Source organism: Macrotis lagotis, chromosome 2 (assembly GCF_037893015.1).
Source record: "Macrotis lagotis isolate mMagLag1 chromosome 2, bilby.v1.9.chrom.fasta, whole genome shotgun sequence".
Classification (NCBI taxonomy): Eukaryota; Metazoa; Chordata; class Mammalia; order Peramelemorphia; family Peramelidae; genus Macrotis; species Macrotis lagotis.
In genome coordinates, this window is record NC_133659.1 from 294,062,391 (window position 1) to 294,080,729 (window position 18,339).

The following is an 18,339-nucleotide window of genomic DNA, read 5'->3' on the forward strand; positions in this document are numbered from 1 at the left end:
ATATATATATAGATAGATATAGATATAGATATAGATATATAGAGATATATAGAGATATAAAAATAGATAGATGTCGATATCGATATTGATATAGATTAGCTATAGATATTAAATAGTTTCAGAGTACAAAATAATAGACATCTGTCCACAAATTTAATGAAATGTTTTGCCCCAAAGTCACAGTCTAAATATGGATTGTAGAACTGGATTGCAGATTAACTCATTAGTGACATTGTTCTCCTGATTTTGCTATTTTGGTCTCTCAGAATTCAATCATATTAATTCTTTGCTGTGAGATTTAATTCCTTAACCAAGATCCATGTAACATTTTGGTTCTAGGTTTTTTAGAAAAGAAAAAAATCTATTATTTTTAGTTGAAAAACTTTTATTTGTGTATGTTATATCACTTAAATTTATTTTTTATATTACCTTGAATTTAGTGGATTGTCAATAGCAATCACATTAATTTATCACTTTATGCCAGAGGCAATATCACGTTCAGGTTCCTTCTGCCAGATGCAATGTTCTTATATAGGTAGATAGATAGATAGATAGATAGATAGATAGATAGATAGACATACATATAGATATAGATATATTAAAAAGAGTAACACTTTCAAAAGCCAGTGGGATTGTGACATCGTGTGATATATAATATGTGTGTGTGCATGTAGTATATATTTTATATAACATGTATGCTATGTACTATGTAAGATATACTATACGTAAATGTAATATACACTATATATAGTATGTATATAGATACTATATTCTACATACACACACTCATGTACAATAAAGATTATGTCTCATGAAGCAGTGTGTGTGTGTGTATTCCAAAATGTCCCATTAAAGTGCTATGTTAATTCTTTGTCTTTCATTAGCAAAGTTACATATATTATTCTTACAAAGCATCTTAAAATCAATCTAAAATCTAATTGATTTCCTGGGAGTTTTGCACATTAAAGTCAACAGCCTATTGCTATGGACATTACAAGGAACATTCTACTTGTAAATGTTTATTTTGAGAAGAAAAAACAACCACAGTCCTCAAGTATGTCTTAGTATTCAGTTTAATACATTCAACAAACCTTGATTAAATCACTTGCTATGGACAACACACTGTGTTAAGTGCTGAAGGTTTAAGTATAAAAACTAATGCAGTCCTTGACCTCAAGGAATTCATATTCTATTGGGATGGGTGTAGAGGGATAAGACAGCAGATTACTTAATACAAAACAATTTGGGGAGTGGGGAGGAGAGGAGGAAGGGAGGTCATCAAGAAAGTTTTCATGTGCTGAATGAAATGAATAGAACCCAGAAGAACGTTGTACATAATATTAGAGACCTGGGATGATTATCAACCATGATAGACTGTTCATTTCAGCAGTACAATAATCAAAGACAATTTAAAGGACTTATAATGGAAAATACCATCCATATACAAAAAAGGAACTGTGGAGTTTGAATGAAGACCAAACCTGATTATCTTCAATTTTTAAAATTTGTCTTATGTATTCTGTCATTTTTTTCTCTCTAAAGTTTCATTCTATTTGGATCTGATTCTTCTCTCATAACATGATCAATATGGATCTATGCTTAACATGATTATAAATATAGAGCATATATTAGATTGTTTTCTGTCAAGGGGAGGGGAAGGGAAGGAATGGAGAGAGAAAAATATAAAACTCAAAACCTTGCAAAATATGAAGGGCAAAACCTACAATCACATGTAGTTGGAAAAACAAATAAATAAAATAGCTAAAATTTAAAAATAGAAAGACTTTATGAAGGAATTGGAGCTTGATATGATTCATGAGTAGAGATGAGGATTACAAAGGAGAGATATAAAAGGAGTGTGTTTTAGGCACAGGGTACTGCTTATACAAAAACAAAGAGGTGGGAGATGCTATGTACATGGAATTGTGAGTAATCCATTTTGTCTAACAGCAAGTAATATATCATCTGCCTAGTAAAGCTTCTTTTTTATTCACAATCAATTCTAACAACTCGTCCCTTTTTTATAAACTAGTTTTATAAGCTTCTTTCAATAGCAGAATTGACCATCACTGAAATCATAACCATAGAACTAAATTAAAAAATAAAAATTTAATTGATGACTTTTGTTTATATCAGTCATTTCTGGATATTGCCTCTCCCCCAGAATTATAAAACTGAAAAATGGACTAAAACAAACTTTTCATGGTACTTAGTATCAATTAATAAATGCTCATTGGTAGGTTGGTTTGTAACATTTCTAATAATATGTGCTAAAGCATATATTTGAGAATTTGTTTCATTGTTGGCTCTCTGGGACCATCATTTTCTCAGAATTTGATTTCCATAAAAAAAAAGATTTGGATTTTCAATTGAGGGAAGGAAAACATGCAAACTTATTAAGCACCTGCCATGTACCAATTACTTTACAAATACTATCTCATTTGATCATCACAATGGAGGTAAGTAGTATTATGATGTCCATTTTACAAATAAGGAAATTGAGACAGATAAGGGTTAAATGGCTTTCCCAGAGTCACATAGCTAGTAAGTATCTGAATCTGGATTAGAACTCAGGCCTCCCTGACTACAGATCCAGCTCTATCAACTTTGTGGTATAGATGCCACATCATCATTAAAGTCTTTATATGCATTGTTCTAGTATAGGTGAATTAGTGTATCAGTTCTCATAGATCTTCCTATACTTCTCTAAATTTCTCACATTTACATAGTCCACTATATTTCTGGACTACAGTTTGCTCAGCCATTCCGTAATCTTCAGTGCCTGTTCTCTTGGTCCTGATCTCCCCAGCTGCTTTTTGCTGCTCTCCCCAAATACCTTTTATTTAATTTCCAACTGTTGGATAATCCATGTATAGCAATTGAACTTTGAGCACTGCTCTGAACAGAGGAGGTACCAGCAGATGCCATTCTCAAATTCACCAGTTTGTTTAACTTGGCTGTCTAGAGCTATTTTGGGAATCCTCTGAGAGAAAAAAGCTGGAAGATAATCCATCTTGTTCACATCATGCCTAAGGAAGTACATAGGCAAGGTTGAGCACCCCTGTTCCTTTCCTCCATGACATTGCAAGCTCCTGTTGCAGAAAATGAATGTTGAGTACTGAAGAGTGACCTTCTTCAACCACCATCACCACTCCCAAGGACTGATAGGACATGACAGTGAGGTTGTAAAGCAGCTAGGAAGAATTTTCCTTTTTTTTTTTTTTTTTTGATTTCCTGTTAAAGAAGGAGTTAGTTCAAAGGTTATATTTCAAATAAGCTACTGAATGATTTCTTCTTGTTCCCTTCATGCCAGGGGAGAGGGGTAGCTCTTAGGGGAAAAAAAACTTATTCTGTATCCTCTAGCAGGCAGTTGTTTTCTTAAACTTAATTGTGTACTATTTTGATTCTCATAAATCTATCCTCATCTTTACAAGAAAAAGAAAATCTGATGGCTGTTCAGTCCTGGTTTGGTTCAATCAGTGACAACAGGGGGAGAAATCTGGAAAGTGGTTTTGATCTTTCAATAGAGATGATTCAGTAAGGCTTGGAAGATAGGTAGAAATTGGGGGACGAAGAGTGGGCACTGATGCCATAAGAAAATCTCAAAATCAAAGGATATTATCTTGGGATAATCAAAATCAAGGGATATTATATTATCTTGCATATTATGATATGCAAGTCCAAGGAAGGCAAATGAGGAAGAAAGGGGGAGGGAGGAAGGAAAGGGGAAAAGGGAAAAGGAAAGGAAGGGAGTCCTAAGTGTAATAAAACCTTGAGTTAAAATAAAAACAAGCCCAGACAGTACCATTCACCAAAAGGACTAGGCTATACATGGAGTTCCCACCCTTAAAGGAATGCCAAACACTAAAAGGAGAAACCAACACAAATACTTAACACATGGAGAAAAAAATAGAGAATGTGCATGTGTATATATTTATGCATATACATAAGATATATAGATAGATATGAGTTATTAAATACAATACCTAGGGTATATCTATATATGGGTATACATATCTTAAATGAATGCACATTTTCATAAACACACTCTGGCTTTCCCAAAGGAATGTAAGCTCCTTGAGCGCGAGAACTGCTGCAATGTTGTCTTTTCATGGTATTTAGTAGAAATTAATAAATGCTCATTGATAGATTGGTTTCCAGTTCTTTGCTGCCATGAATATTTTGGTATATCGTTGTTCTTTCTATTCATGATCACCACAGGATTATCTATCCAGTACATGGATCATAGGTCAAAGATACTAACAAGCTTGAGATAGCTTGGAAGCTTAGTGAATACAACCCTTACTTTGAGGAACTGAATTTGAATCAGTTTTCTGACACTTTCTAGCTATATGACCCTGGACAAGTCATTTAAGTCTTTAGTTTCAAGTTCTTCATTCATAAAATTAAAAGAAATACATAATTCACAGGACTTTGACAGAGATAAGTCCAAGCCCATTAAAGAGTAAAAAAAAATCTATCATTGTTGTATTTCTTTCATTATTTTAAATTGTCCAGTTGATATTTCATTAGACACAGATGAAAAATGCTGTTTTATGTCATTATTTATCTTTTCTGTGTATTTTTTGCAAGGCAATGGGATTAAGTGGCATGCCCAAGGCCACACAGCTACGTAATTATTAAGTGTCTGAGGTCACATTTGAACTCAGGTCCTACTGACTCCAGGGCCAGAGCTCTATCCACTGCACCACCTAGCCACCCGGATCTTTCCTATGTATTAACGTGATCTGTCTTCCCTTCTTAAAAAAGGTGGGGAACTACACCTTATACTTTTTTCTATCTCTCCAAACCTAACAAGTGCCAGCTATATAAGCTAAACTCGAGAAATATTGATGCTGATATTTATAAGAAGGGAGGCAGGAGAAGGATTCTTCCAAAGATAATCAGAGAACAGACTATCTTATGGATTACCTGAAAGTTCATGTAGCAAGAATATTTTTCCATTTCTAAAAAAAAGCAAAATTTTGATCATTTATTACCAGATCAGATAAGACTGTCAGATCTTTTAATTCATTCATTAATTTTTATTAATATACATATTTTTATAGCTATAATTGAGTTTTTACTATGGTCTAAGTCATTTTGTGTCACTAAGGGCAATAGAAATATCTGATATTTTTAAAAGACATTTCCACACAACCAATCATTTGGTCAACCAGGTAACTCAGTGGATAGAGCATTGGACCTAGAGAAAGATTTCTCTTCCTGACTTCTAGTCTCAAACATTTACAAACTATATAACTCTGGGAAAGTCATTTAACTCTATTTGCCTCAGTTTCCTCATCTGCAAAATGAGTTGGAGAAAGAAATGGGAAACCACTCCAATATCTTTGCCAAGAAAACCCAAAATGGGATCATGGAGAATCAGACACAATGGAAACAAATGAACAACAGCCAGAGTTCGTTTTCCTCAATTCCAAGTTTTTTCTATTGTTCTATTTCTCAGGCATTTCAGGAGTCATCCCATTGCCAAAATACTTAGGAAATTTGGAGATGAAGAAATTAGTGTAGTTGATGAGGTTCTGGAGGTTAGAAGAGCAGAATTCAAATTCAGCTTAACCCTTGTCTGCCTTAGGCCCATCCTCTGTAAAATGGTGATAATAATAGCATCTGTCTCTCAGAATTGTTATGAGGAGAAAATGAAATATTTGTAAAACAAACCTTGTAAATCACTCTATACATTTTTTGATAGCTAAATGGTTTCCAAAATGATCCTGTAGCACAAAATGTACAGGCATTCAGGACCTGCTTACTAAATCTATAGTGTTTGCTGTCGATCAACAACCATTTACTCTTATGATGGACAAGACACGGTGCTTGGTTCTGTGTGAAATAAGAAAAACGAATAAGGAATGGTCTCTGTCCTTGAGAAGTTTACGATTTGCTAAAGAAAATAAAATGAACATGTAAATATGATACAAAATAGATTGTGGGGTTTTCAGTTGATTAAGCAAAGCATGATGGAAAGAACAATTTTTGGGGAAAATGTAGGTTGAGCTGGACCTTGAAGGACAAAGGAAGGTTTCTGCAATTTGGAGGAGGGGATATTCTCCAAGCGAACCGTGATACAAAGACAATCACAAAAGGAGGAAGGACATTGTGCTTGGGCAATGGCAAGTGGTCCAATTCAGTTAGAGTAGGTATTGACACTAATATACCAACGGATGGAACTTGGCACCTAACTAGATTTGTGAGGTGAAGGAAAACTAACTGTGGGGGGTTTTAAATTTAAAGGATGGTGTCCTTGTTAAAGACAGGGAAATTCAGGAAAGGGGTGAATAAAAAATATTACTTGTATATTAGACATCTTGAGAAAATGTGTAGCTCAGTCTTAAAAGAGGATCTAAGTCTAGAAATATTGACTTAGCTGCAAGTTGAGTGAAAGGAAAAGTGGTCCTTTGGGGGTTAAATGTTAGAAGGTCTTGAATGATCTAGAAATTTATATCTATTTCCTGACCTGGAGCCAGGCTGTTCTGATTGCTGAAAGACCTCCAAATTCTTCCATGATGAATCCTGGCTGTCATTCTTCCATGCCACCTTACACATAAATTTCCTCTACTCCCTCCAACCTCTGACCTTGAGAATAGAAATCAAATCAGCACTACCTTTCCTGGAGAAAGGTGACTCACTGTGACCCTGTGACTCCTCTCACCATGCCTGGAATTTCCCAAAATAAAGCATCACATTTGAGGTTATTACTCCCCTATCTGTGTTGTTTTCCATTACTTAGCACTGATACATAGTTGGCACTTATTAAATGCTTGCCTTGCCTGCTGTTTTTTCTTCTTTTAGAAGACTTGAGATCAGTCTTTCTTAATTTTTGTATTTTTAACCCCAAGATTTTGCATAGTTCCAGGAACCTAGAAATTAATAATTAATTCACATAAATTGCACATTGATGATTTAGAAAATATATCTAAAGTCAACAGTAGGCATTGAAGGGTCAAGGGCAGGAGAATGAAATCATCTGATCTGTGCTTTGTTGTCGATGTATAACATGGATTGCAGAGATGAGAGAGTAGAAGCATGGCAACTGGTTGGGAGGATAATACAGGGGAGAAGTAATGAAGCTCTAAATTAAAGGCAAGGTAAATGCCTCTTTAAGAACTATAACATCCACATTCACAACTGATTACTTCCCAAAAGAGTTGCAGTCTGAATATTTTTCTCCTCAAGATTTCATGACCCAGTTTCAAAAGCAGCAAATTATACAGGAAAATGTCCTTAAATTTTGAGTATTCTTTAAGAAAATTCAATAAAAATCAAAATTCAAAAACAAATTTAGTATCATTTTTAAATGAAACTTGCAAAAGTAAGAAAGTTACTTATAATATTGTTTCAAGCCCTTTAATTTCCCTCCAATAAACAATGGTTGGACTAACTTCCTGCAATGGTATGATCCTATCTCTCTAGCCCTTTTCAATAAATCATTTTTCTCTACTTTTACTCTCCATTTTTTTATGAATGTGTTAAATTGATTCAGTTTTGTCCTATGTAATTTAAAATTATTTTATCTTGCTCTTTAGAAAACTCTTATACAGGTCTGATAGGGAGAATAAATAACATCATACAGAAAGGTAGTTCATCATTAATAAGTCATTGTCAGTAGCAATTTACTGTCTGTTTTGGTCATATATTACAAAGTTGAGAGACAACAGCATAATAGCAAGAGAGCTCTTCTCAAAGCTAGGAAGACCTAATTTTAAGTTCCATATTTCTGACATATGCTGGTTGTATGAGCCGGGGCAAGTCAGTTAATCTCCTAAGCGATAGACAATTCTTTGACTGTCAATAGCAGAAAAGGGGAAAATCTGTTTTGGTAGAGAAATTATTGGGCAGTTGATGATGCAATGGATAGAGTACCAGGGCTGGAGTTTGGAAGACTCAATTTCCTGAGTTCAAAAACTGGCCTCAGTAACTTCCTATTTGATCCTGCACCCTCTTTGCCTCAGTTTTCTCAGCTGAAGAAGGAAACAGCAAGTCATTTCAGAATCTTAGTCCAGAAAACCCCAAATGGGGCCACAAAGAGTCAGTCTTGATTAGACCAACCAAACAAAGAGATTCTATTATACCATTGAAGGTCTGATCCTTATTCAAGATAATCAGAAATATTTCAGTGGCGTATTACATGTGCTGAATATCTTTATGTGTTTCAAAATAGTTAGATCTTAATAGTTATAAAAGAGACATGGAGTAGATGTTCATAAGATTATATGAAATATAGCTACAATCAATTCAATCAGATAATATCTGTTAATTATTTACTAGGTTCTAGGTGCTAGTGTTGAAAACATAAAGAAAGGCCAGACCTCACAAACAGTTCTTGTCCTCAAGGAGTTCACATTATTATGAGAGAAAAAACATATACATAGAAGATCCATGCAAAGAAGGAAAATAGTGAAGGATTATCAATTCTAGGAGTCGAAAGAATCAAAGCCATGAATTGCATCAGAAAGAGTGCTGAGGTTCTGCACTGACTCATGGGGCTGTATGCCAGTCCTATCTCTGCCACTATCTGTATGACCCCTGGAGTTTCATATAATCTTTTTAAGTCTCAGTTTTCTCATCTTCAAAGTGATAAGACTGATCTAAGTGACCCTTATCTATAGGCAGCAAAGTGGTTTAATGAATACTGATGGACTTGAATTCAGTTAGACCTGAGTTCAAATGCAATCTCAGATACTCAATTGTTGTGGTACCCTGGCCAAGTCATTTAACCTGTTTCCTCATCTATAAAATAGGGATAATAAAGATCACTTTCTTATTTTTGAAGTATTTTACAAATCTCAAGATTTGTAAATATGTGCAAATATCAGTGATAATAGTGATGATGTTCTTACATGCACAAATTAGTAGTCATCCCTTTGAGATCATCCCATTTGATTCTCTCATTATGTAGATGGGAAGGGGGAAAAAGGCAGATGAAGAATTTACTCAAAGTCACATTTAAACTCAGCTTCTTAAATTCTAAATCCATTTCTCATTCTGCACTCTGCTACTATGTGATCTGAGTGATTGTAAGTCACATAACCCTTCAGGGACTTAAAATGAAGATATTAAACTAAACCGTCTGCATCCCTCTTCCATCCCCAAGTTCTCTTGATTTTCTGAATAGAAGACTTATACTCTTTCCATTGCACCATTTCCCAGTAACTGTTTATGGAATCTCAGAATTGAAAGAAATCTCAGAGACTATCTAGAATAACCCATACATGATTTAGAATCTTATCTATAATATTCCTAATCCTGTCTGTAACATTCCTATGTAGTGGACATGCAGCTTCCTTTAAAAACCTCTAAATATAGCCCCTTATTTCCTCCAAGACTATTTCCCCCTTTATTAAAAGGGAACTTGTTAAGAAGTTGTTTTGGCTTTTTCTCTCACTGTTCTCCTAGTCTGCCTCATTTTTACCTCTTAGTTTCTCCAGTTTCCTTTAAGTCCCATTAAAATAACAGAAAGCTTAGTTACGTGTGGAAGTTCTTCAGATCCTGTAAGTTAGATATCATTTATTATTATTATTATTAATTATTATTTTATACATTTTAAAGATATGGAAGTTAAGGCTGAGAGAAGTTAAGTAATCACCTAGCTAGTAGGGTTCTGAGGAAAGATTGGAATTCAGGTCTTTCTGACTCCAAGTCCCTACACTCTAGCCAATGTGCCACTTAGCTGTCTCAAATAACTTTTTTTAGGCTTTTTTTTTGCAAAGCAATGGGGTTAAATGGCTTGCCCAAGGCCACACAGCTAGGTATTTATTAAGTGTCTGAGACCAGATTTGAACCCAGGTACTCCTGACTCCAGGGCCAGTGCTTTATCCACTGCACCACCTAGCTGCCCCCCAAATAACTTCTTTAGAGTCATTTTGTTTCAATCTTTGTGTATTAGAAAATCCCAATTATTATTTCTGATTATTCTTAATAACTGAAGTTTGCATCCTAGGTTCACAATTACAAATGTTTCTGTTATGGATTTTAATATAAATACTCAGCACAATTATTTAACGATATCTCTAAGAATATAAATTCCTTGAAGGCAGGGATTATTTCACTTTTACCCATATATAAGTCCAGCAACCAGGACAACTCTTCATGAACCCATTTGGGGTTTTCTTGGCAAAGATATTGAAATGTTTTGCCATTTCCTTTTCCAGTTCATTTTCCAGATGGGGAAACTGAGGTAAATAAGGCTAAGTGAGTTGCCCAGGGTCATAGTATAAGGTCTGAGGTTGGGTTTGAACTCAGAAAGTGAATTCATTCTTGGCTCCAGGTTCAGCTCTCTATTCATTGGACCACCTAGATGCCAACTGCGCCATCATAGATGCATATACATGTGTGTTATAATTGTAAAGATATATAAAATGCAATTCTGAAATATAAAATGCATATGTCTGTACATAGATGTATACTTTGACACTTTAGAAATAAACTCTAAGAGCTTTGTAGCTAAATGAATTCAAGGTTACTGCTTAGCTGATTAACTGCTCTGTCTGTGTTCTTTTCTCTTCCAGTGCCACCGTGGGCCTTAATAGCCATAGCCATAGTTGCAGTCCTCTTAATCTTGACCTGCTGCTTTTGTATCTGTAAGAAATGTTTATTCAAGAAGAAGAACAAGAAGAAGGGAAAGGAAAAGGGTGGGAAAAATGCCATAAACATGAAAGACGTAAAAGACTTAGGGAAGACCATGAAGGATCAGGTAATGTGATCATTCTCTTGGATGCCTCCTAATTCATATTATTAAACATTATTAGGAGTTGGGAGCTAGGAGGTGTGTGACTGTAGGGGTTCTTTAGTAAGTTTAGATTTGCGTTGTGGGAAAATAGATTTCATTATTCCCATGTAACTAGTAACTTCCTGGACAACTTTAGCTAAAACATACTAAGAGTTGGCTGCTGTAATTTGAACACCTTTGTATCCACTAATCAGTTTTCCTTTGCGTCATATTAAAATTTGTAAAGAGGACTATAACTAAGGGTAGGCAATTACGACTTTTCCCTCAGGGAGCTAAATTTAGAGGGTATCACATTCAGAAGATGCTAACAGCCCTGATAGTCCTGTCATGGCAAAGAAACAACAGATTAGCAAGAATAGCTAAAATCAGAGCATATTACAGGGAATATTTGTGTAAGCTTTCTCCCCTCCAGGGCTTTTAAAACACTCCTCTCCCCTCCACCAATACTTCTCACCTAAGAATGTACTCCACCTTATATGATTTGGACACATCCCTCTGTTTATAAAGTTTCCCAAAGTGTTTCATATAAAGAAGAACATGTGAGTACTGAGGGGCAAAGTTTCTGAGTTAACAACCAATATAAATTCCCTAAACATGTTCTTTCCAGACTAGTAATATATATATATATATTTGCTACTTCAAAAACATTTGGTAAGAGGAGATTGGGAATAAGGAGGAGGATCTACATGATCTTTCCTAGCTCCTGGTCTTGTCCTCAGTGTAAAGTCCCTCTATTATATTTTTTGATCTCCCTAACCTTCACCCAATCCCTAACTCACCCTTCTCTTTCTTTTTCTCCATAGAGAGAATGGGTCATTGGATCCTCAGAGGGAAAAAAAATGAGATTCATTCATATAATTTAAAAGAACTCTAGAGGCCATGAGAATGAGAGAGGTGGAGAATAAAACTCAGAAATGATATATGAACACATTTGTTTTCAAGGGCAATTTGGTCAAATATGATACAATAGGAACAAAATATTCACTTATTCCAATTTGCTATAACTTTGAGATCCTAAGTATCACTAGAGCCATTTACAAGAATCAACCAGCTTCCTGTGGATAATAAACCCTTTCTGATTCCTCTACTTAGCTCTCTCCTTCCTTCCCAGGAATCATAGAAATTTAATCTGTCTGTCTAGCACCCATTTATCCCTCCACATATATTCATACCAAATTTCCCTCCTTCTGTTTTTGTGCAGCAGAATGTTGTTTCCTAGGTTCCCTTCCTGTTCCCCACCCACCCTGAATTTTCCAAAGGGTTTTTAGTTTTAGAAACCAGATGGAAAACAATAAAATTGAAGAAATTGCAAGGATACAAGAAATACTTAAAAATTCCATCAGACATCTGGACTCAAGAAGTCTTGTAGTCCAACCCCCCCCCCATTTTATAGATGAAGAAAGTGTCACTTATTTAAAGGTATACAAATACTAAGTAATATGAACAAGACACATTCTTCTGATTCCAAATGTACAGTTCTTTCCAATGAATCACAATCATCTTTTCTAAAAGCTATTCTTCGTTGGAAGATAACCACCTTTATGATCTTTCTTAGTTTCGAGGCTTGTCCTCATTTTTAAATCCCTCTTATCATATTCCCTGGCCTTTCCCCCAATTGCCAACCCACCCTTTTATTTCCTTTTCTCCTTAGAGAGAATGGGTTGTTTGAATCCTCAGAGGGAAAAATGAGATTCACTTATATAATTCAAAAGGACTTTAGATTTTATGGAACTCCTTTCATTTCACAGAGGAGAAAACTCTTAGACCAGGAACTGTGACTAATATGACCAAAGATCATTGAGGGTATTGGTAGACCTGAAAGACAAATCTAAAATCTAAAAGATAAATCTAAAAATTTATCTAAAAATAAAAAAAAATTAAAAAAATAGGCATCACACTGCCTATTATCTTAAAATGAAAATTCCAACTTTGTAATCCAAACCCTAATATCACTGTCTATCTCTCTCCACTATCTAGATGGCTCACACAAATTAGAATGATTGAGATATTCTGCTGCCTTTGCTCCACAGTCCTTAATTACAAAATGTGTGCTCAGATGAAAGACAAACAGGGAAGACAATTGATAACCTTCCTTCTTCTATATTGATCTCAATAGGTTTTTCACTGTCAAGACTTAGCAGTTGATATACTTGATATACATTTCACTTCCAATGAAATACCACATTATTGAATCGCTACTATTAGAATAAGTCAATCATCTTGCCTTTTGCCTTGACATTGAACTTCTATGATTTGGGATGAAAAAGTGAGACAGATTACTGTGCAACTCTGCCTCACTTAAATCCAATTCACTCACAAGAGAAAACATTAATTCTGATGTCATTGGTCCTTTTTGAAAACAAAGGACAAAGAGTATTAGGATAAGTAATGAAAAAAATCACATGTTCAATTAGAAGGAGGAATTTTAATCCCAGAAAATGGATGAAAATTAAAACTAAACCTCTATATTCATTTTATTTGATAAATTCAATCAATAAGTTTTGCCAAATAGACTACATAGAACTAATTTGAATATTGGGCTTGAGTTTAGTTTTTTGGTAAGGAAGTAAATTTTAATATCATCTTAGCCTTGACCAAAGTCTAATTAAGCTTCAGTTTATAGTCCTCTTAATCCATATTTAGTTAATCATTTCAGGGTATTTTCAAAGAACATCTAATTCACGTGAAATCTGCTATTGCAAACAAAACGATAATTTTTCAATATTCAAAAAAAAGTTTCAAGGACCCAAAAGTAATGTGTCAATGTATCAATTAATACCTTAATATATGCAACCTTCAAAGACTCTCTCCTGTATTTCTGTTAATTGAATACTTAAATTTCATATATTTTATTTCATTTTTAAAGAATCGTTTGCATGTTATTAACATTGTTAAGTCATTGATCTCCTTACCAAGAAAGCCCTTGCCCCAAATCTCTTCTCTCCCCTTCTTTAAAAAAAATTCTTTTGAAAATATAGGAGAGTTGCTTTCAGATGAAATCTATTAAAATTCAGTTAATCAATTTGCTCAGTTGCTCTTGGCACCTTTTCCTTCCCCCATTCCCCATTGTCATTCTGTTTGTTTAAATGCCTATATAATTTCCAAAAGATTTGTGTATATAAGGGGTTAAACTTCCTAGCAGTCCACTCTACTGAAGGACTTGGCTTCTGGTAATTTGATAAAAGAAATTGATATTTTAAAGAACCTCCTATTTTTTCAATATTTCTTTATTTCAATACTTTCTATTGCAAACAACACCTAACAGAATTTTTTAAAAACTTCTTAGAAGATTAAATGTGAAATAATTCCTTACATGGATATAGACTGAAATATACTTAAATTAATTTTTCAACTATTGCTGAATGGAAATTAATATTGAAAATAGGGTAGTTTTGGAATCACACTGACTGTAACATTCAAGTTATGACCTCTAAATTACAATTAATCATGCTGAATAATAGCAAATCAAACATTTCTTCTTAGGACAAATGATGCATACTTTTGATAACAATCTTTGTGGAATTTGTTCTGTTTTATGTAAAGCTGTTCCTAATAGTATATGAAGTGGTGTTTATCACCTTTATTATAACCAGGACAAATGACTGTGATCTCAATACACACAATCCTGGAAGCAGTAATCGTTCTTCTGGAGAGGAGAGGGATTAGCAATAATGATTGATTCTAATTATCTTTTATTGTTATCTGAGAAAGATTAAACAATACAATGAAATTTTGGAAATATAACTTCCTTTGTTTCAAGTATTTTAGAACCCCAGATATTTAGAATGGTGTTTATAATCATTTTTAAACAAGAATCTTTGATGACATTGAATTTTAAGTAGAACTAGTTTATAATTTATAGCCAATTGATGGAAGACAGATGACTAAATGAAAATAGGATAGTTGAAAATCATTTCCATTGCAATACTTTTAACAAGCAAAAGTAACTAATAACAGATTCTTTATGCATTTTGTGGGGAGGATGACAGTGGAAGATTAGATAAAATGTGCAATCTTTGAGAAGGCATTATATAACACTGATTATCAATGCATAACTTTTAAAAGAACCTGAAAAATGAACTAGAATGTACAACCTTGATAGATTTTGGGAGGCATATTTGAAAGGCAGTATAGAGAGATGGAGAGAGATTGTCTTGTAGGACCAGAAAGACCTAGGTTTAAGTCCTGGCTTTGTTACCAGGGAAAATTGCTATAATTCCCACTGGTCTAGACAACTCTCTATGACCACCAGTGCAGAAAAAGTGATTGTCTACATTGATGGATGGAATTTCCTCATCCAAGAGGTCCCTAAAACCTAATGAAATCAGTCTAATTCCTGTGCTTTTTAAGACAGAATATTTTAATATATTCATAGTTAATACATGACTTCAACAATGAAAAACATGCTGTACCTCTGGAATACTTCTGGCTGAAAAAGTAAGCTTTCATACTTTTGAAATGAACCAAAAAGGAGAATCATTTAGATTGACTTGAGGTCTCCAAGTTTATGGAAGGCATCATCAACCATAGTAAATCTCTGTCTTCTTCCATCATCTATGCCTTTCTTTTGAATAATTCAAGAAAATGGAATTTGCAAAATTCAAGGATAGATATTCAGTGAAGGGTACATTTAGTGAAATTCCACCCCACACCAAACACATACATTCCAAAGAATTCCAGTATGATCTGGTGAAGGAACAAAACCTCTATCAGTCATAGACCCATTCAGCTCCCATTATAAATTTTAGATCTCCAAAATTTAAGGACCTAAAAAATATTAAAACAAACACCAAATTCCTATAGATGGGAAAAAAGTCATTTCTCCTTGGTTTTTTCCTGATGTTTGTGTGTGGATGTTTTAATTTTTTTATTTTTTCCTTCTATGTCCTCCCTATCTGTGTTGTGTCTCATGACTGTTCTGGATTTTCACCTGCGGTAGGTTTATTTTGCTCTTTAGACACACCTAATCAAAAGTTCTGATATATATTTAGTTCCTTGGCAGCTGGGGCTCCTCAGCTGAGATTTTAAAAATGGAGTTCTGACACATATCAAAAGGCTGAACTAAATTGATTTTTCCTCCCCAAGATAAAGGGTTCTCATTTTCTTTATTACTAATGTATCAAATTGAGAAGTACTAAGAAGCTCAAATTTCCTGCACCAACAGGAAATATATTTGGTTATACTTCCATTTTGTTTGAGTCCCAAGAATGATTTTTCAGAGACAGCTTGGTTAGAGAACTAGCCTGAGACCATGAAAACATGGATTCAGATCTCAGCTCTCACTCATACTGGCTATATGACCCTGAATAATTCACTTAACCTCCCAATATCCCTGTCTATTAGGTGAAGAGTTAAGTACTAATTCTCTATTGATGAGGGAATTTATTACCAAGTGATTATGATGCTAATGAAATAATACATTCGGTTTTTAAAAAATCCTCAACAACAATCACTATGAACAATTGTCTTCTCTTATGGTGATAAGATGAATAATATGAGAATCATATTGCAGACATTCAACCAATGTACTCTGAACACTGTATTTTAAAGAGCTATCTTCTGTCTCCATCACAAATTTTTCTGCAGTGGTTTATCAAAGTCTCAGCCTCTAGGTCTACAAGCTTTCTCTTCTGCATTTTTTTCATGATAGAAAAAAATGTCACTCCAGAGACACAATAATAGCTACTGATTTAATGGGTCTGAATTTAATGTATTGGTACAGAAAATTTCTTGCTTAAACGCAGCCTTTGGGAGAGGAGTAGACTTAATCACTTCAGTGATGAACTGTGGCTCTGAAAAATTATCAAAAAAATGTAGCCCTATTTCATGCAGAATAATTACAGAGCTGGTTCTGTACCTTTTATTGGGTCACAAGCCACTTAGGGAGAAGGAGATTTAATATCTTGGGCCTTTTGAATTGCAATGGGCCAAAACATGATATATAAATTGTCAGTTGTTAGAGAGGGATTTTTAAAAATTATTTTAATCCATCAAAAAGTATGTGTGTGTATGTGTTTTAATTAGATGGTGGGAAAAATGTACAGACTGCTTTTTTAGCCAGGAACAGGCATTGGACAGCTTGCTATTATTATAAAAATGGAAATCTTTCAGGGAGGAAATTTCCCTCCTTCTAGTTTTCTAAGAACATCAAGCATGACAAGTGTTATAGCCATCTGTAAGCTAAAATCTTTAAGAAGTCCATGCCATTCCTGCTACATGAAATCCTCTGACAAGACCCTAAGTCATTCCTTAGCATAGGGTTAGTGTCTGTTCCCATTCAGGACCCCAAAAGTTAAGACTTTAAGGGAGACATCAAAATAACAGTGGTTCTCTTTTGCCTTTGGCTATTTTAGGCAAGTAAATCCCAGATATTAAAATTCTTGACATGTCCATCAGTCAACATTTCAATGGTTGGAGAAAAGGGCTGAATATACATTTGACTCTTAAATAGGATGCTGAGAAGCTAAGAAAAATTTAGAAATGGTTTTTGCTGTGAAATCAGCACTGGCTATTCACAATAGTAACTGAGAAAATAGAATCCTGTTTACTCTCCATAATAATAGCTCCTAAGATTTTTCAAGAAGGAATCTAGGGAGTGAATCCCTAGCTCTATATTTCACCATTCTGTCTCTGTGACTGATTCACAAGTCCTTATCTACTGTGACCTAGGATTTAAAGTCTTGGGTCAAAATGACAGCTAAGCATTTGAAAGATTTACTTTTTTGTGCATTTACCTATGAAGAAAGGAGGATTACTTTTCTCTCTTCCTTTCCATTTCCCAAACCTTTTACTGATAACTTCTGGGAGAAATTTTTCAAATATTTAGTGAACAGTTTCCCAAGTAAGAAAGAAGCAAGAATATTCATCTCTGTGGGTAAGATGACATTCCTTAAGGAGAAACATGAAAAAGTAATTATAAGTATTTGTCAATTGTCTTTAAGACAAAGGATGATATAGTTTTGAAGTCAGAGGCCCTGCATTCTAATACTATCATAATTACCATTTGTGTGACTGTCGGGAAGTCATTTCACTTTTATTGGTTTCTTCTGTAAATCAGACATTGGACTAGAATAACCTCCAAGACCTCTTCTACTTTAGAACTATGATTCTCTGCATTCTTTTTATTCTGATTAGGAAATTTGAATGCTCATCTTATCACTTTCTTGATATATTTTGATAAGTCAAGGAAAAGTACCTAAAATAAGTTTCCAAGAAGAAAACTTCTTATCATCTTGTTTTATAATACATTTAAGTTTTCAGAATCAAAGAATCTTCAGTTGTTCAAAACTGACTTTCTAAGAGGAAATCCAAGTAACTTAATTCATGTGTTTTCACATAAAATTTTACTAGTGGTACAGCCATTCAAAATCCAGTTATAATAACAAGTGTACTTCTCATGTTTCTGAAATGAACAGACCCTTGAATCAATTTAATTCAACCAAGCTTTTGATGGAGCTGTTAGGAAAGCAACATGGAAGTGGTTTTCTCGGGACATGCTTTTGCCAATGGCATGGTATTGCCTTCTTTTCTATTCCGACTGCAGATATGTGTGTAAAACTTCTAGAATCATAATTTTCTGACAATTCAAT

At 34.3% G+C, this 18,339-nt stretch overlaps 1 protein-coding gene across 4 annotated transcripts in view; it reads left to right on the forward strand.

The window, feature by feature from the left end:
* The window catches only part of SYT1 (synaptotagmin 1), a 731,190-nt gene that overhangs the window by 495,777 nt on the left and 217,074 nt on the right, over window positions 1-18,339 (forward strand). For all 4 annotated transcript variants that reach the window (XM_074226490.1, XM_074226493.1, XM_074226491.1 and 1 more), the window contains one exon: window positions 10,530-10,714. In XM_074226490.1, coding sequence (XP_074082591.1) covers window positions 10,530-10,714 — 185 coding nt within the window. The remainder of the gene's footprint in view (window positions 1-10,529; window positions 10,715-18,339) is intronic.